The sequence below is a fragment of the Mauremys reevesii genome, linkage group 1 (assembly GCF_016161935.1).
Source record: "Mauremys reevesii isolate NIE-2019 linkage group 1, ASM1616193v1, whole genome shotgun sequence".
Lineage (NCBI taxonomy): Eukaryota > Metazoa > Chordata > Testudines > Geoemydidae > Mauremys > Mauremys reevesii.
In genome coordinates this window covers 269,564,915-269,585,278 of record NC_052623.1, presented here as the reverse complement: position 1 = coordinate 269,585,278, position 20,364 = coordinate 269,564,915, and the positions used below count along the sequence as shown (strand labels likewise).

At 43.0% G+C, this 20,364-nt stretch overlaps 1 protein-coding gene across 8 annotated transcripts in view; it reads left to right on the top strand.

Annotated features, from left to right (window-relative positions):
- MRTFA (myocardin related transcription factor A) overlaps positions 1-20,364 on the top strand; it is a 149,098-nt gene that overhangs the window by 95,265 nt on the left and 33,469 nt on the right. For all 8 annotated transcript variants that reach the window (XM_039489400.1, XM_039489391.1, XM_039489433.1 and 5 more), the window contains one exon: positions 4,028-4,093. In XM_039489400.1, the coding sequence (XP_039345334.1) occupies positions 4,028-4,093 (66 nt within the window). The remainder of the gene's footprint in view (positions 1-4,027; positions 4,094-20,364) is intronic.

Genomic DNA, 20,364 nt, shown 5'->3' with positions numbered 1-20,364 from the left:
CCCTATATATATAAGTCACACACTCACATACGTGAACAGGTGATCTCCTAAATATATGGAATTCAATAACACGTGGAATCCAGAGTACTTATTTAAGCCCAAGGAGTCTGGGGGAGGGGTCCTTCCCTCCGCGATCCCCCTTCAAATAGTGAACTGTGGAACAACTCTTGAAAAAGTGCATTCTGTGCTGGCAGTGTTTTACCCTTGAAATCTTTTGTGTGCATGCACAAAGTATTCTGTCCTGTTGATATCACTTGATAAGGGATGTACCTTTTAGGATATTTTTCCTCTGTAAATGACTTTGGGCTGGATTTTAAAAGGTATCTCAGGACTTATGTCACAATGGAATCATTGGGAGTTAGGTGCCAAAGTACCTTTAAAAATCTGGCCCTTTGTTCTTTCTCTCTTCCTTCTATTCAACCATATTGGCAATGATTGGTTTCTTACTGTAAAATGCTGCCTTTTGAATACAGTAAACAAATGAGAGAGAAGAATTCTTCAGTTCAATACAAGGTTTTGTTAATAGGAGTAATGGAATGAGATTTGAGCAAAGGAAAATTTGGAATGAATATCTGAAAATATTTCTTATTAGTGAGAGCCACTGTTGAACTGTGGAGTAGCGTCCCAAAGATATTGTTGAAAGTTCCATCACTTGAATACTTCAAAACAGAGTGGGACAAGGCACTGGAAAGCACTGTTGGGAATATTCTGCATTGACAAGAGCATGGAGATGGAAGAAAGATGGACTAGATGTGACCAATACAGTGACTCTCTCACACCCACGTTCACTTCTTCAAAAGGGCTAATTTCCCCCAAAATAAAGAAAAGTATAAGCAAAATTGATTGGGAGGAAAAATGTAGACCAGTATGAATGAAGATTGGATGCTCTTTAAGAAGAGATTATTAGATGGACAAAAAGGTCACAATTCCATGCCCAAGGAACAGGATGATTGTGACTAAAAGTCCATCTGGGTTCAGTGGCAAAATAAAGGCAGCAATTAGAGATTAAAAATCAATATATAACTAACGGAGAAAAGGGGAAATAGCAATCGATATAAATTAGAAGTTATGAAGTGTAGAAAATTGATAGGGGAAGCTTCAGATGTCAGGGAAAAATCCCTGGCTAGCAGAACTAAGGACAATAAGGATTTTTTTTAAAAGTATATTAGGAACAAAAGAAATCATAGAAATTGTATAGGCCCATTACTTGGCGGAGATGATAATGCAGAGAAGGCTGAAGTGTAAAATAAATATTTTAGCTGTAGATTTGGCAGGAAGCAGGATTGTGTACTCTCATCATATGAGGATGATGAAGTACTTTGTAATCCATTAATAACTAAGGAGGATGTTAAACAATATCTACTAAATATACACACTTTTAAATCAGCAGGCCCCAATAACTTGCACCTAAGAGGCCTAAAAGAGTTGGCTGAGGAGATCTCTGTTCCACTGATGTTAATTTTTAATAAATCTTGGAGTACTCCGGAAATTCCAGAAAACTAGAAGAGGGCTAATGTGCCAATATTCAAAAAGAGCAAGTGGGATGATCTGGATAACTATAGGCTGGTTAACCTGGCATAATTCCTGGGCAAAATAATGGAAAAGCTGATACAGGATTCCACCATTCAAGAAGAAAGGATAGAAGTATAATTAATGCCAGTCAGCATGGATTTATGAAAAATAGGTCTTGTCAAACAAACCTTATTTCATTCCTTGGGATTACCAGTTTGGTTGACAAAGATAACTGCGTAGATGTACTTAGACATGTGTAAGGCATTTGATTTAATACCTCATGATATTCTGAATTTAAAAAAAAAAAGTATATAATATCAATAAAGCACATGTTAAATGGATTAATTGGTTCTCTGACAGATATCAGTCTGGGTTATTCTAGTGGAGTTCTGTAGGAATTGGCCCAATGCTAGTCAATATTTCTTCATTTATCTGGAAGTAAATATAAAATCGCTGCTGATTAAAAAAAAATGTGGGGATGACACCAAGATTAGTAGAGGGGTAAATTTTGATAGGACAGTCCTACAGAGTGATCTGGGTCACTGGTTAAGTTGAGCCCATTCAAAACAAATGTGTACTAATGCAGCTGAATGTAAAGAGGATAATATCCTGGAAAAGGATCTATGGTCATAGTGGACCAGCATCTCAACATGAGCTCACAGTGTGATGCTGTGGCTAAAAGGGCTATGCCAATCATTGGATGTATAAACAGGAGCAATGAGTAGGAATAGGGAGGTGGTTTTTACCTCTGCATATATTATTGATGAGACAGTACTGGAATACTGCATACTGTTTCGGTGTCAACCTTTTAAATAGGATGGTGAAAGATTGGAGGGCATGGAGAAAACAGCTACAAAAATGCTTAATGGGTTGGAGAAGATGCCTTACACTGAGAAACTTAGAGTTCAATCTGTTTAGCCTATCAAAAAAAATTAAAAGGTTACTTGATTTGTGTATAAATACCTTTGCAGGGAGAAAATACTGGGTACTAAAGGGCTCTTTAAGCTAGTGAAGAAAGGTGTAACAAGAACCAATGGCTGGAATCTGAAGCCAGACAAATTGAAAGAGAAACAGAGCACAAATTTTTATCAGTTAGCGTAATGAAACTGGTGGATTCTTCATCTCTTGAAGTCTTTAGATCAAGACTGGATGCCTTTCTGGAAGATGTGCTTTAGCCAAACACAAGTTATTGGGCTTAATACTGGGGTAACTGGGTGAAATTCTATGATCTTTAATATACAGGAGGTCCGATTAGGTGATCTAATGTCCCTTCTGGCCTTAAAATCTATGAATCCTTGACTTGAAGATTGCACAGATTAAATTCAGATAGATGGACAAAAAAGAGGTAATTGGAAGAGGAAGGATAAGGGTTATGATAAAATAATGAATGAGCCTGTAAGGCATGTACATATGCTAGTGGTTCCACTGTATTTGTTTTGGGGTTTTCTTATGTCTTCTCACAGACAATGCTGAAAAAGTCAGTTTCTTTGCCTTCCAATTTCTCTGGGTCCAAGCAAAGAGCTACCGCATTCAGCATGTGACTCTGTGAATCAACTGTTTTGAACAATTGCAAAAGCTCTTTTCTTGAATGGGAAGAGTTTGTCTACTGTAAGGATGTAGATGATACAAGTACCCTGACAAAGGCATGAATTTGAAGAGGGGATGGGACCCATTACTTACTAGTATTAGCTCTGGTTTCCAAGGGCCGTCTTATTGTGGGAGCCGTACTTTGATGTTAGATGGACACCCCCACAACTCGTCTCCTGAATGAATAGTTTTAATGGACGAACCACACCCTCTGTAACCTGCATGCTGCAGTTGTAATAAGTATGTTGAAGGTTTGTGTTTGAAACATTGAAGCAGTTTTATTTGTATTAAACATTTTAATGTGTCACCAAAAAATAAAATAAAATCCTAGTAATGGTGAATCTGGGGTAGGAACGTCTCTAGATATTCCTTAGATGTCACCTTGAGGACATGATGTGAGGATGCTACAGAATTTGCAGGTGGAGGGGAGAATCAGTCATATATCTTGCACTTCAAATACACTTTAGTGACCAAGATATTGTATACAAATAACAGGCACATGGGCAATTACAATTTTAGGAGCTGTTTGGGATTTTAGTGTTGGACCCTTCCTACTGGAGCATAGTCAGTCCATATTTTGTTTGTTTTTAAATGTTCATGGTTTGGAGAGAGAACTTGGTGCTCTACAGCTTCTTGAGAAACAGGCCTGACTTTTCTGCTTTGCGGATTTTTATCGTCCTGCCAAGACCCTGTGCAACTTCCTCTCCTCGTCACCCACAGCGAATACGGAAACCTTGCTGCTTAAGGCCACTTCTGCAATTGCAGGAGTGCAGACGAGTGAGGTGGGAGGAAGGGGCTTTCTCTTCCGTTCTCACTTATTTTGGAGTCAGAAGAGGAAAATACAGTGTCATATTTGAAAATGTGCCCCATGTTGTGGTGTCTCCAACTGACTTGTTTCCCTCTCTCCTCTCTCTCTGCCATCCTGCAGTGCTGCAGTTGAAGCTCCAGCAGCGACGGACACGGGAGGAACTGGTGAGCCAGGGGATCATGCCGCGTAAGTACCATTTAAACTTTTTCCTTCTCTCTGGGCATTTCTGTCACCTGCTTGTGAATGAGGGGAGGTGGTTTATGTGTGGGTTGAAACACCTGCCCCTCTGTTGCTGCATAAAAAAATGCTAGATGTGAGAGCCCCACCCCATTTCACCAGACCGCCTTCTAAAGTATTAGGGCTACCTGTAATACCGAGAAGCAGTGTTGGCAACAAGTTTCTTTAAGTGTACTCAAAATACAATGGCTGTATTGCTTGGAGAGTGTGTGTCATATTAGAAGTGCTTTACATACTCGGCACATGCTGGTAATCACTCTTAGCAGGCTTCCTGCCTTTAGAGCTTCCATTCTTGTCTGTCAGCTCCCCATAACTTTTGTTTGGCTGTTGTGAATTAGTCTGTCCATATCCACACACGTGGTAAGATTTCTAGTCATGCATACAAGATGTCAGGACGGCAAGGCAGCTCTGTTCCTCCCTTTGCCGGATTGTTTGAAATGCATTTAGTAGGAATCTGTGGGGAACAGCAGATTCTGTTGCAGGGAGAAAAGATCTGCAGACACTGTAACATGATAATATTAATGGGTGGGGTAAGTATACTGCAACACTGAACTTAATGTGTGTATGACTAAATCAGATTTGAAGAACATAAGAACGGCCATACTGGGTCAGACCAAAGGTCCATCTAGCCCAGTATCCTGTCTTCCAACAGTGGCCAACCAGGTGCTTCAGAGGGAATGAACAGAACATGTAATCATCAAGTGATCCATTCCCTGTTGCCCATTCCCAGCTTCCGGCAAACAGACTAGAGACACCATCCTGGCTAATAGCCATTGATGGACCTTTCTAGTTCTTCTTTAAACCCTGTTATAGTCTTGGCCTTCACAACATCTTCTGTCAAAGAGTTCCACAGGTTGACTGCATTCTAGGAAGAAATACTTCCTTTTGTTTGTTTTAAACCTGCTGCCCATTAATTTCATTTGGTGACCCCTAGTTCTTGTGTTATGAGGAGGAGTAAAGAACACTTCTTTATTTACTTTCTCCATACCAGTCATGGAGAACAGCTCTTTGAACATACTGAAAGATGCCTGGTAGAAAATGGGGCTGAATAATTTGGTTAAAACCTCTGAACTGGGTAACATTTTCCATGTGCATGAGCAGCAAGCAAACAAGGGAGCACCAAAGAGTAGATGTGAGTTATTTTTGGTGTTCTCTGCATTTCCCCTGAATGACTTAGGATCAGTCAAACTATGTTTCCTTCTTTAAGAAACCTCCCCCAGCGCACACACCTCGTCAGATAAAACCAAAAGGGGCTACAGTATCTCTTTGGACATGGGCGATAGGGAATGGGATTTCCTGGGGTGTACACTGAAATGATAGTGCCTTCCCCTTCTAAAATAATAAGACAGTTTGCCAACTCTAACTTTCTGTAATGAAAACCTGTCAACATCACTTTGTCAGCTGGAATACTACAGTATAAGGCAGTGATCTGCTCCTGGCAGCTTGAAAGACCCCCTTTTTAAAATTCTACCACCAAATTTAAAAGGGAAGATTGGGTTAATTTGATGGATTTTGCTCTTTTCTTGGATAATAGAAACTCATGCCTACCTGTGATTACTTTTATCTAGGTCTGTCTATTAATCGCAGTTAACTCAAACAAATTAATCACGATTAAAAGAATCAATCGTGATTAATCGCACTGTTAAACAATAGAATACCAACTGAAATTTATTAAATATTTTGGATGTTTTTCTACATTTTCAAATATATCTCTTTCAGTTACAACACAAAATACATAGTGTACAGTGCTCACTTTATACTATTTTTTATTATGAATATTTGCACTGTAAAAATTATAAAACAGTATTTTTCAATTCACCTCATACAAGTAACATAATACAATCTCTTTATCGTGAAAGTGCAACCTACGAATGTAGATATTTTTTTTTTTTGGTTACATAACTGCACTCAAAAACAAAACAATGTAAAACGTTAGAGCCTACAAGTCTACTCAGTTCTACTTCTTATTCAGCCAATCGCTCAGACAAACAAGTTTGTTTATATTTACGGGCGATAATGCCCTCTTATTTACAATGTCACTTGAAATTGAGAACAGGCGTTCTCATGGCACTTTTGAAGCTGGCATTGCAATGTATTTACGTGCCAGATATGCTAAACATTGATATGCCCCTTCATGCTTCGGCTACCAATACAGAGGACATGCTTCCATGCTGATGATGCTCATTAAAAAAAAAATGAATTAATTACATTTTGACTGAACTTCTTGGGGGAGAATAGTATGTCTCCTGCTCTGTTTTACCTGCATTCTGCCATATATTTCATGTTGTAGCAGTCTCGAATGATGACCCAGCACGTGTTGTTCATTTTAAGAACACTTTCACTGCAAATTTGACAAAATGCATAGAACATATGAATGTGAAATTTCTAAAGATGGCTACAGCACTTGACCCAAGATTTAAGAATCTGAAGTGCTTTCCAAAATCTGAGAGAGATGATGTGTGGAGCATGCCTTCAGAAGTCTTAAAAGAGCAACACTCTGATGCGGAAACTATAGAACCTGAACCACCAAAAATGAAAATCAACCCTCTGCTGGTAGCATCTGACTCATAATGATGAAAATGAACATGTGTTGGTCTACACTGCTTTGGATGATTATCAAGCAGAACCTGTCATCAGCATGGACGCATGTCCCCTGGAATGGTGGTTGAAGCATGAAGGGACATTAGAATCTTTAGTGCATCTGACATGTAAATATCTTGCGACACTAGCTACAACAGTGCAATGCAAACAAACACCTGTTCTCACTTTCAGGTGACATTGTAAACAAGAAGCAGGCAGCATTATCTCCTGCAAATGTAAACAAACTTGTTTGTCTGAGTAACTGGCTGAACAAGAAGTAGGACTGATTGGACTGGTAGGCTCTAAAGTTTTACATTGTTTTATTGTTGAATGCAAGCTTTTTTTGTACATAATTGTACATTTGTAAGGTCAACTTTCATGATAAAAGGATTGCACTACGGTACTTGTATTAGGTGAATTGAAATATACTATTTGTTTTTTATTACAAATATTTGTACAGTAATAAAGTGAGCACTGTACACTTTGTATTCTGTGTTGTAACTGAAATCAATATATTTGAAAATGTAGAAGATGTCCAAAATATTTAAATAAATGGTATTCTATTAACCGCGTGATTAATCACGATTAATTTTTTAATCGTGCAATTAATCACAATTATTTTTTTAATCACTTGACAGACCTATTTTTATCCATGTGGCACGTACAAATAATTCTACAGAGCAAGTTGATTGCCTTTAGAAGGAACCAGATTGTTCCAGTAGTCAGATATTTTCAACAGTTTTTCCCAGGAGAAAACATTCCCATACTCCATACAGGGCCTTCACCTCCCCAGTTCAGTTGTGTACATGAATGCTGTCTGGTGCTATCAGTATTCTCAGTATATTTGTCATGTTCAAAGCACATATCTATTAGAAGTTTGTTTTCCCCATGCGGTTGCATATTTCCTTGTCTGCAGTTGAGAGACAACATTGAGTCTACATTTTCAAAAGTGACTAGTGATTTAGGGTTCTTCAGATTTTGGGTGTCCAACTTTTGAGATACCTTAAAAGAGACCTTATGTGCAAAGGATGGGTGCTCAACCCTTTGAAAATCATGTCCCTTTGGGGGAGGTATCTCCAGATCACCCCAAATCGCTAGTCATTTTTGAAAATGTAGACTTAATGCTGTCTCACAACTGCAGACAAGGAAAGATGCAACTCCATGGGACAAACAAACTTCTAATAGGTATGTGCTTTGAACCTGACAAATATACTGAGAGCACCAGACAATGTACAATGATCACCACCTCTATAGTCACTTTTGGAAATCTTGACCATGTTTTCTAAATGGTAAAACAAGTGAATTTTGCAGAAACTTGTTCTCTTTGCAGCACCCACACTTGACGGCTTTTATCACAAACTAAAGGAGAACTCTCTTCTAGAGGCCCCTTGTTAAAATATTGGCAGGATGCTGAAACGCCCTGTCTACTGAAGAGAAACCATCAGAGCAGAACTGTTCTTAAATATGATTTAAAACCAGTTTTTTCTTATCATAGTGCCAACATGGTTTGTCTGTCCTCTGTGAATCAGGCACAACTGTTTTAAAGTAGTGTTTAAAGTGTTCCTAGGCTGGGTTGCATGATGATGAGAAGTTCAAATGTGAATTGAGACGCCAAGATGTTCAAAACAAAATTCCCTTTTTAGCTCTGGAAATGGAACATGCCATATAGCCAGCCACTGCTCCTATAGGGAGCTCACACTTAGGGCAGCTCCATTTGTCTACTTTCAGCTCTGTAGTACTGAAATCTCTGCCTTAGCACTGGGAATGTCCATTTTCCCCTATCCCTCTCTATACCTCTCCCCCATGCACCTTGCCTGTGAAAATGGTCAGATACTCGGTCTTATTCCCTACCTCCTGCTATTGCAGAAGCCCATACTCTCAATCATGTCTCCCACCTAAAGCCTTTAACCAGGAGACAGACAGGCATCAGACATCCTAGATTATGCTTTTTAGTCACAGAAGCCAGAAGGAGGCTTGGAGCTGGATTAGGTGATCTCGTGTCTTCTCGCTGCTTGAGACTCTGATTTGCTTCTAGCCCGTTTGCCATCTGGAGGGCCTTGGCAGTGCATGAAAGAAATGTGGTAACTGAAATACTTTCCAGTTCCTGGTTCCTCCAGCTGAACAGTGATGTGGATTGGAGAAGCTGTTTGTGCCGGGCATAGAAGCAGCTGTTTAGTGCCTGTAGTGCAGGCTCATATTCCGGTACCCTTCATTTCATTGTCTGAAACATGAGTCTCAGATCTAACACCATTTAACTAAAAGCCTCGACTGTGCAGAGAGCTCCAGACATAGGATTACATATTCCACACCCCATGCTTCCTCTGTCTGAAGACTGCTTAGGCTCCATGTCCTGGAGGAGGTCAAGGTGCTGCTACTCAAGTTAAAGTGCCAGCATGTGTCATGTTGTTCCGGGGGTGTGCATTTGTGCTGTGGTGTTCTCAGAAGAACAGAGTTGGGAGTAGAGCATCTTGTTCCCAACTGGAATTTTGTTTGGGGGGGGTGAGGGAGAATAAAGTGGCATATTTTAACATTTGTTATCAAGTACACTCAAGCTCACTTGAATGCCCTCTCAAGGCTGCCTACCTACTGTTGGAGGGATGCGTTTTACTATGTGATGTAAATGTCTCACAGTTAGAGCTAAAGCTTTTAGGTACATGAAGAGAGGATTTAAAATAACTGGGTGGTGTGCCTTCATTAATTCTGTTGGCACCAGAGGCTCAAATTCCTTCTTGTTTCTTTGTTTTTTTTAGTTTTGTTTTTACTTAGTTACCACTGGTGCAAGGTCAGAGTTGGAGATCAAAATCTTCTATTGCCCCCAGAGCATGTACAGCAGGGGGAATGAGTAGTACACTGTGCCTGCAGCTTGTATACCTGAGCCTTGACCAAGTGGGATCTCTCCGAGCAATGAGGGGAATTCAGTGTTCATGGTCTGTTCAGTTCTTGGCCTTGCTGTTGTTGGAGATTAGTTAGTGCCAGAGTCAAGTTTTTGGGTACTTGCATTTTTTTAAAAAATTATTATTGTGTGAACAGGGTGAATCAGCCTTTCCCCATGACATATAAATTGAACATAAAATAGCTCCCTATTCAGCCCTTTTTCTAAGCTGGTGTACTGTAAAAGGAATAGGAAGATGTTGCCAATTGACAATTCTGGAGTTCAAAGATGTATTCTTAGTGTAGATGACTTATTTTTTCATAGCATTGGAATATTAAACACATTATAAGATAGCTGTCTGTCTCCCTCCATCCTGAAATGACCACTTGCGCCACAGCTGTGCAGCCATTTCTGGGGTGGAAAGCAGCTGTGATGGGTTAGACACCCCCTCACACCCGCTTCTGGGATGCCTCCTGATGTACTGGGATTTCACAGAGCCCGCCTGCTCCACTAGCCTGAGCTCTCTCTCCCTGTTTTGCTGAATCAGGCTCTTTGGCCTTTGGCAGCACACACACAGGTAGGGAGCACCAGCTGTAGAATCACAGAGTCTGTAAACAGCTCTCTATGAGACGATTCAGCTAGGAAATTGCCCAGCACTCAAGTGCAGCTTCCCTCTGGAAAGTACACCCAAGATGATAATGTCTTCCGCTGTATAGAAAGATCTGCACAGCGCAATCTCATAAAAATTCACCCTCTCCCTCAATATTAAGAAAGATAAGCTCAACTTCTTTCTCTCACCCCCCCTTCCTCCCCCAGTTATAAATTGCACAAACTGGGTTATGTTGTAAACAAGAAATAAGTTTATTAGCTATAAAAGGTAAAATTTAAGTGATTGTAAGAGATAGCAAACAGAACGAAGCAGATTACTAAGCAAATAAAACAAAACACGCAGACTAAGCCTGATTCACTAAAGAAACAGGTTACAAAACATAATTTCTCATCCTAAATGTTAACTTTAGGCAGGATGCAGAGTTTCTGTAGCTTAGATTTCCAGTTATTTCTCTTTACAGACTAGACTTCTCAGTGTCAGGGTTTGCCTACACTGGCACTTCGTCGGCAAAACTTTTGTCATTCAGGGGTGTTAAAAAACCCGCCCCACCAAATGACAAAAGTGTTACCGACGAAAAGCGCTGGTGTGAACAGCGCTTTGTTGGCAGGAGCGCTCTCCTGCTGACAAAGCCGCTGCCACTTGTGGGGGATGGACATTTTTTGTCGGCAGTGATCTCTCTCCTGCCATCCATCTCCACCCTCTGACAAACAGAGGCTAGGGACACTGTTCCTTACCCATCCTGGCTAATTGCTATTAATGGACTTAACCTAGATGAATTTATCTAGTTCTCTTTTAAACCCTGTTATAGTCCTAGCCTTCACAACCTCCTCGGGCAAGGAGTTCCACAGGTTGACTGTGCACTGTGTGAAGAAGAACTTCCTTTTATTTGTTTTAAACCTGCTGCCCATTAATTTCAGTTGGTGGCCCCTAGTTCTTATATTATGGGAACAAGTAAATAACTTTTCCTTATTCACTTTCTCCACACCACTCATGATTTTATATACCTCTATCATATCCCCATAAGCTGAAAAGTCATAGCCTCTTTAATCTCTTCTCATATGGGACCTGTTCCAAACCTCTAATCATTTCAGTTGCCCTTCTCTGAACCTTTTCTAGTGCCAGTATATCTTTTTTTAGATGAGACCACATCTGTATGCAGTATTCAAGATGTGGGCATACCATGGATTTATATTAGTGTGGATTTTGATCTCTGGCTACTAGTAACATGTACAAACCACTTGTAAACTATAGCCAGAGCAGGACCAGTTGCCTTGTGGTTAGTGTCTTGCACAATCCTTCAAAAAAACCAGTTTGTTGTCCTCTCTAAGGACGGGCATTAGAGAGCCAGCAATGCTGCAGAGGAAGAGCACCTTCTCTGGGCGAGTGTTTCATGCTTCTCTGTAGCCCCTCTGTGACTAAGGCCTTGTCTACACTGGTAAGTTTCTGCACAGTAAAGCAGCTTTCTGCATTGTAACTCCTGAGGTGTACACACTGCCAAGCCACGTAGTGCGCAGAAACTGCACAGTTGCAGCGCTGTTAAAAAAAACCCACCCCAACGAGACGTGTATAGCTTTCTGCGCTAGGGGTACAGTGCCACAGTGCTGGTGTAGACACCCTGGTCGATTACAGCGCTGCAGTTGGCCTCCAGGAGGTGTCCCACAATGCCTGTTTGTTGCCTCTCTGGTCATCGGTTTGAAGTCAACTGCCCTGCCCTCAGGTGACCAACCATCATCCCCACCCCGTACAGTTCTTTGGAATTTTGAAAGTTCCCTTCCTGTTTGCTCGGTGATGAAGACAGTGGTCTCAGTGCATTTTTCCAGGTGGCCATGCCTACTCCACACACCAGGTGATCCCCTGCTTGGAGCAATGCCGAGCTGCTGGACCTCATCAGCATTTGGGGAGAGGAGGCAGTGCAGTCCCAGCTGTGCTCCAGCCATAGGAATTATGATACCTACGGACAGATTTCATGATGCATGACAGAAAGGGGGCATGACCGGGATACACTGCAGTGCAGGGTCAAAGTGAAGGAGCCGCTTAACGCCTACCACAAGGTGCGGGAGGCAAACTGCTGCTCCGGTGCTGTGCCCAAGAGTTGCCGGTTCTACAAAGAGCTGGACATGATACTCAGTGGTGACTCCACCTTCACTGCAAAGGCCGCTGTGGATACGTTGGTGGCTCATGTGCCAGCTGAGAGTGGACGGACCCAGAGGCAGAGGATGACTGGAGGTCAGAGATGCATGCAGCCCGGAGCTCTTTTCTACCCTGGAGGAGGCTGGCCAGTCACAACAGTCGGATCTTGGCAAAGCACAAACAGGAGAGGAGGCCCCGGTAAGTGGATATGATTTTGGGAATCGCTGAAGCGAGTTGTTGGGGGCAGGAGGGTTGCAGAAAGCAGGCTTGTGTCTGTATGATGCACATACCACCACGTGCCTAGTCTGACCGGCGGAACAGGGTGTTGTTTGACTCCCTCACTTCACGGGAATCTGCCTCCGAGATCTCCAGGAAACTCTCATTGAGATATTGTGCAATCCGCTGCCACAGGTTCTTTGGCAGAGCTGCTTTGCTTCTTGCCCATCTAATGGTAACTTTTCCACGCCACTCTACCGTCGTGGGGAGGGGGCAGGGGAAGAAACACCACTGCTGCACACAGGCGAGCTGCATAAGGGCCAGGGCGGAAGCCACAGTCTTGGAGAAGACCCTCCCTTGATTCCCTGCTCACCCTCAGCAGCGAGTTATCTTCCATAATGAACACAGCGTGTGGAAAATGTGGGGACAGGAATGATTATCAGGCCCCCCTACAGTGCTGGCTCTCCCCAAGAGCTACATGCCCAGTGTACAGTAGAGACCAGGAACACTGATTTATCCTGCCCCTGCTGCTACTCACCATTTTGAGGGTTTTGTGGCTCATGTGTGTTTGCTTGGGGTTAGCCAGTTAGTGACAGGTGTGTGAGTACTGGATGTGTTTTAAATCACTGAATCAGTGTTCTGTGTGTTGCAAAAAATACTGCTTCTGTAAAATGTTGCATTTTGGCTTCACGGAGATGATCTTGGAAGCCTAGCCTCCCTCTTTGTTATGCTGACTGAACGGCTGCGCAGAATTAGAAAGCGGCCATGAAGAACTAAAGAGGACTTTCTGTGTGAGGTTATGATGCACTCTGCGGCCGAAAAACGAATTGAAGGAGTGCCAGGACAGCAAGAAGAGGGACCAAAAGGAGGACATGGCATGCCAGAATGATGCTACGGAGCGGCTCCCTAAAGTTATGGAGCCCCAAGCAGACACGCTCCAGGCAATACTAGCACTGCAAACCGAGCAGCTCCGCGCCCATACTCCCCTGCAGCCACTGTTGCAAAACTCTTTCCCATGCGCCCCCTAGACACCGCCAACACACTCTTATCAACCTCCTGGCTCCAGTCTGTACCTGCTGCACTCTACTCCTGCCCGATCACGGTCCAGCCCTGAGGACTCCCAGTACCCACTGCACTCAACACCTGTCCCTCTGCAGTTTGGCCCTGTTGAAGTACACTACCCACTGCAATGTACTCCAAAGGAGAAGGTTGGATATGATCCCTGGACCTACACAAATCTTTAACCTTCCTGGGACCCCACCTCCTCCTGGGACCTCCCCATCCCACTCAGTGCTGATGTGTTTTTTGTTCTCTCTCCTCCAGTTGTTGTTTTTTAATAAAAGAATTGTGTTGGTTTGAAAGCAATCTTTATTCTATAAATTGAAAGCAAACAGAGCCCTGCAAAGCAACAGTCAGTTATCTTAAACCTTCATATTGCATTGTCTGCACCAATCATAATCACCTCCTAGCATTACAAGGACTGCACACCTGAGCATAGCAACAAATACTAGTGGCTTTCAGCTTCAAATTGCTGCCTCAAGGCATCCCTGATCCTTATGGCCTTGCGCTGCACCCCTCTAATAGCCCTGATCTCTGGCTATTCAAATTCAGCCTCCAGGTGCTGAGCCTCAGCAATCCAGCCCTGAGTGAAGCTTTCACCCTTCCCTTCACAAATATCATGGAGTGTACAGCACGCGGCTATAAGCATAGGAATATTGTTATTGGCCAGGTCCAGCTTCCTATATAAGCAGCCCCAGCGGGCCTTTAAATGGCCAAAAGCACACTCAACAGTCGTTCTGCACTTGCTCAGCCTGTTGTTGAACCGCTCCTTGCTTCTGTCAAGTTGTCCCATGTATGGCTTCATGAGCCACAGCATTAAGGGGTAGGCAGGGTCTCCTAGGATCACAATAGGCATTTTGAATTCCCCTACGGTGATCTTTTCATCTGGGAAGAAAGTCCCTGCTTGCATCTTCCTGAACAGGCCAGTGTTCCGAAAGATGTGTGCGTCATGCACCTTTCTGGACCAGCCTGCGTTAATGTCAGGTGATCCACAAGTGCCGGGAGATCCATAGAGAAATACCTCTCGCAATTAATGTGCTAGATGGTCTGGTGCCAGAATTGGAATATTCGTGCCATCTATCACCCCTCCGCAGTTAGGGAAGCCCATTTGTGCAAAGCCATCCACAATGTAACTCATGTTGCCCAGAGTCACTTTTTTTGGAGTAGGATATGATTAATGGCCCTGCACACTTCCGACAACACGAATCCAATAGTTGACTTGCCCACTCTGACCTGGTTAGCGACCGATCAGTAGCAGTCTGGAATAGCCAGCTTCCACCGTGCAATTGCCACCAGTGACGGGGAGCTCTCATTCTCGTGTCCTTGCGTTGCGGGGTTGGGACAAGCTCATCACAGAGTCCCATGAATGTGACTTTCCTCATCCAAAAGTTCTGCAGCCACTGTTCATCATCCCAGACCTTCATGACGATGTGATCCCACCACTCAGTGCTTGTTTCCCAAGCCCAAAAGCGGTGTTACACTGTGATCAGCACCTCCGTGAATGCCGCAAGCAATCTCATGTCGTAGCTAGTAAGCATGGCGAGATCAATGTCACGCTCCTCTTGCCTTCGTAGTTTAAGGAATAACTCCACTGCCACTTGTGACATGTTGACCAGTATGCTGCTCGCTCTGACTAACAGTTCAGGATCCGTTCCTGCAGACTGAAGAGGCAGAGCGCACAGTACACAAACCATTGAAAGATGGCGCCAAATGCGGACGGAAGCACAGGGATTACTGGGATGCGAAGCAATGCATCACAGGGTATTGGGACAGGACCCAGGATGCCCCACAACCCCCTCTGCCTTCCCACAACTCTTAGCGACAGAAGAGAAAGAGGTGCTCTGTGGGATAGCTGCCCAGAGTGCACTGCTCCGAATAGCACCGCAAGTGTGGAGACGCTATTGCGCAGGCAGCTGACTGTGAACACACACCAGTGGTTTCCCTTCAGCACTCTCTGAGAGGAGCTGTAACTGCCGGCACTGTAACTCTGCCAGTATAGACATATCCTAGTATCAGAGAGGGCATGATCCTGGTTGACAGCTGCAATGCAGAGCCTGAGGGGGCAGTTTTCTTTTTCCCTCTTTAATAGGGAACATCCAACTTTGACACCAGAGTCTGGCTGTTCCACTGGTGTAGTGGATAGAATGGATGTAAGGACAGGCCAGCCCAAAGGAAATAATCCGTCCATGTCTGTTTAATGCCCGCTCTAGCTGCTGCTGGCAACTGGGTGAGTGGACAGAGATTCATGGGATTTACCAGCTCTTGCTCTCCTCTGGCAGTTTATACAGGAGTTTGTCTGACATCAGTTTCCTCCCCATCCACCAGGCTTAATCCTGATGCGTACTGGCTCACCTTCTGTTCTCCTTCAAACTGTCAGCACAGATTATGGAATCTGACTGAGAATAGAGCCCTGTCCCCACTAGTCCCTAAACAGCGTGTTGGGTTCATTTTATCCAGAATGGAAAGGAGTGTGTGTTCTGGGTCACTCCACTCATTTTATTACACCGCTGCACCTTGGCTCTCTGTTACATGTAATTTATAATATCACCACTCTGATCCAGTTTACAGGTTAACGCTGATGGGGCTTTGGTGTTATTGTTTCCAGTTTCCATCTATATTCTGGAATATAGGGATGGATCCCTGGGTATTCTCATGCTCCATTCCAGATTCTCAGAGACAGGAGATTTTGCAACTAGGGCACTGTATCCCTCATTGCAGGATTGTAGTCTAAAATACTATAGTTTAAATTCCAAAGGAATTATTAGCTGCTTTAATCCCCTGAAAGTGGATTATCCCTGTGTTAGAAACATATGCTAACCAGTATGCTCTGATCACACCCAGTACATTAGATATAAATTATCTGAAGCAGGAGCTGTCTTTTTATTTTTTGTATTACAGCATGCCAAACACATTTTGATAATAAACAAGTATCTACCATATTGCCCCATTTATGACTCTCCTGATCAAAGAGACTGTGGCGGGAATCTGTATGTTACACTGAGAGCCACACTGAAAATTTATCAGTCGTCTAAGCGTTGCACCTAGTTTTTCTTTCATTCCTCACTAAACAGGAGAGATGTAAAGATTTGCAAGCTGGTATCTTTCTTTTCCTTTATACTTCCTTTTCTAGTATAAAGCAAAAAATGAAAACTGAGTTAATCCCAGATTTATCCACTGAATGTTATTAGTAACCAGGCTGTGGGGAACCTATGTATGTACGTTTTAACCTTTCAAAATGCTTTATTTACTCTATGAAATCTTCTTGGCACTTCCTGGTTCACTTATTGTATCCCAGAATTACAAATACTAGAGGTTGCAGTGAGACTGCTGGTATTTGTGATGTCATATTTTGAGAGTGCTGCAAGAATCAAGAAGTACTAGACCCAACAAAAGAATTTTTTAATGGCTAGTTCAGATTTATTTCTATTCTGAAATCCCCCTTCCCTCAACATGTTAGCAGCATATAGCACAGAAATTTGGAATTAACTCATTTTTAATTTTTGTGCTGCAGTTCACTTTTAGCTTGTCTGCTTCTTGAGGAGCGGGGTGGGGAGTTTTGCCATATCTCTGACTCTGATCACATCTCTTAAAACATGCTGCATCCTGCCTCTGAGTCTGACCTTGGGTATGTGGGGGGAATCTGTACATTCACTGAGAGCTACATTGACAACCTGCCAGGAGCCTAAGGGCTGTATCTGGTGTGCCTGTTCATTTCCATTTTAAACAAATGCATACAACTCTAATGTTTGGTTGTATTTGTATCTTCCTTGATTAATAAAACATGCTTGCTGATTTAGTTTGCTGCCAGTGAAAACCTGCAACTTACTCAGCTTTCTCCTCACTGGAGTTGTAGGAAGGGGAGGATGCATTTAATGATTCCATAGGCGGCATTTGTCTCTTAGATGTTCCTGTAACAAAGCAATAAATGTATAAATACAGGCTGCTTTCCAAAGAGGCGTAGTCCAGGGCAATGAAATCATGTATGGCAATTACCTTTGCGAGGGACTGGACAGAATTCTCTAGGGTCCCCGTCCCAGGGTAATGCAGCCCACTCCTCCCCTGAACAGTCCTTTTGTAAGCAAAACTTTTTCTTGTTGCTTGTTCAGATCTTTGCTTTTTGTGACAGAGGCTGGGAATGGTCTTTTTAATTTTTTTGCCCAGGCACTTTGCCAAGTTGGCAGAAATTTGCTTAGGCAGAGGAGAGATTATTCATCAAAGGGACAGACATGAAGTCTGGTCCAAGAATGGATGAATCAAAGGATTCCTGTCAGAGATCCTCCTCAACCTTCCCTCCTCGTTTGGAGATTGAAAAGCTATAGGTGTCCTTCCTGACCCTTTCTTAATTTTTTTAACTCTGCGGGTTTTTGGTAATACACGCTGCATACCAAGAGTTAATGGAAGCAGACATTTATTTACAAATCTGTATCTCTTCTATAAATGAGATGAAATGTTTAAAGTGATGCTTACTCATTTTAGAGGGTTTGGTTGTGATCATAGGTAATGTTTTCTGTTTTTCACTTAAATGTGGATTCAACCTCTTTGTTTTGAATGGAAAAATACAGCATATTCTCAACAAATTACAGCACTCTTAAAGTACAGAGTAAATCTTCTGGGAACTGCAAATAGTTTTGTTAATTGATTTGTGTTCAAATTAACTAAAATCTGAGTTTTTTAAGAAACTTAGCACCGTGCCAGGTCTTTCTTTGTTCCTAAACTGGTTAACAGTGGAATAACATACACACATCAAACTTTTCATATAGTTGAAATGAATTGAAATCTGTATAGGCTATCTTTTAAAGCAACTAAGTTGTAATTAAGCTTTTAATTATTATTTTACCTATTTGCTATTGTGTATGCTGAAGACTGGTTCAGATCAACAACTAAAGTAATTGATATCAGACTTATCTCAGCCAACTACAGTAACTCCTCACTTAAAGTTGTCCCAGTTAATGTTGTTTCGTTGTTCCATTGCTGATAATTAGGGAACATGCTTATTTAAAGTTGTGCAATGCTCCCTTCTAAGGTCGTTTGGCAGCCACCTGCTTTGTCCACTGCTTGCAGGAAGAGCAGCCCGTTGCAGCTAGCTGGTGGGGGCTTGGAACCAGAATGGAGCAGTAGCCCCCCTATCAGTTCCCCGCTCCCCTAAGTTCCCTGTGCTGCAGCCACCCAGCAGGCTGTCAATTGCCTCCCTCCCCCCACTGCCATTTGCTGCCCCTGCCCTCTGCCTTGGAGCTGCTCCCAGAGACTCCTGCTTGCTGTGCAGAGGGGAAAAGGGAGGGGGGGTAATGTCAGGGTGTCCCCCTGCTCCTACACCCCGCTTACCCCTTCTCCATATAGAGCAGGGAGTGGACACGGACGGAGAGAGCTTGGGGCAGCAGCTGCTATCTCAACTTCCTGATCCACTTAAAAAGACAATGCACTTAAGAGTGGGTCATTGTTAATCTTTCCAGCTCTACTTAACCCATCCAATAATACTGTTAATCTTTCCAGCCATATAGTTGGTATAGCTGCTTCCACCTTTTCATGTTCTCTGTATGTATATATATTTCTTACTATATGTTCCATTCTATGCACCTGATGAAGTGGGCTGTAGCCCACGAAAGCTTATGCTCAAATAAATTTGTTAGTCTCTAATGTGCCACAAGTACTCCTGTTCTTTTTGCGGATACAGACTAATATGGCTGCTACTCTGAAACCTTACTTAAAGGGGCAGTGTACATCTCTCGCTCTCTCCCACACACAAGGTGTGTGTCTGTCTCTGTCTGCTATGCTGTCTCCCCTCCCTCATGTTTCTGCTCCCTTGTGTGAGAGGCTACATTAACAACAATGTGTTAACCCTTGAGGGCTCAGCCGAGTGCTAGTTCATCATTTAGCAGCAAGGCATTCCCTGGGAAATATCCCTCCCTCTTCCACCCTCTAACTTCACCACCTCAAGCAAGTTTCACAATCATCATGGCTGTGAACAGTATTAAATTGTTTGTTTAAAAGTATACTGTGTGTGTATCTATATAATATATAATATATATAGTTTTTTGTCTGGTGAAAAAAATTTCCCTGGAACCTAACCCCCCCCATTTACATTAATTCCTATGGGAAAATTGGATTCGCTTAACATCGTTTCACTTAAAGTCACATTTTTCAGGAACATAACTACAACGTTAAGCGAGGAGCTACTGTACCACCCTTCCTCTACAGCTAACTTGCATGTTACAATTCTGTTGGTTGAAATTACTTGGGCCTGGCCTACACCTAACATTTAGGTTGACCTAGCTATATGGCTGAGATATATAGTTAAGACGACCTAACCCCTGCATAGGTCAATTCCTTCATTGACCTAGGCACTGCCTCTTGAGGGGCTGATTAACTACAGTGACAGAAAAAAACAATTCCATCGTTGTAGCAAGTGTCCACCCTACAGCAGATTATCTGCGCTGTAGCGCTTTCAGTGTGGACATAGTATGGTATAAAGGGAAGCTAGACACAGTGTGTCGAGTTCTCATCAGTAGAATACTGGGCCCAAGTGTCACTGTTGTCTAAAGATTCCGTGGCTACATTCTAGCTTTGGATATTAGTGCTGGAACGGCTCCTGACAGGGCCGCCCAGAGGATTCAGGGGGGCTGGGGCAAAGCAGGGGAGCTGCGGTGCTTGTACTCACCTGGCGACGGTCCGGGTCTTCGCTGGCATTTTGGCGACGGGGGCCCTTCAGTCGCTCCGCATCTTTGGCAGCACTGAAGGGCCCCCCGCTGCTTAAAT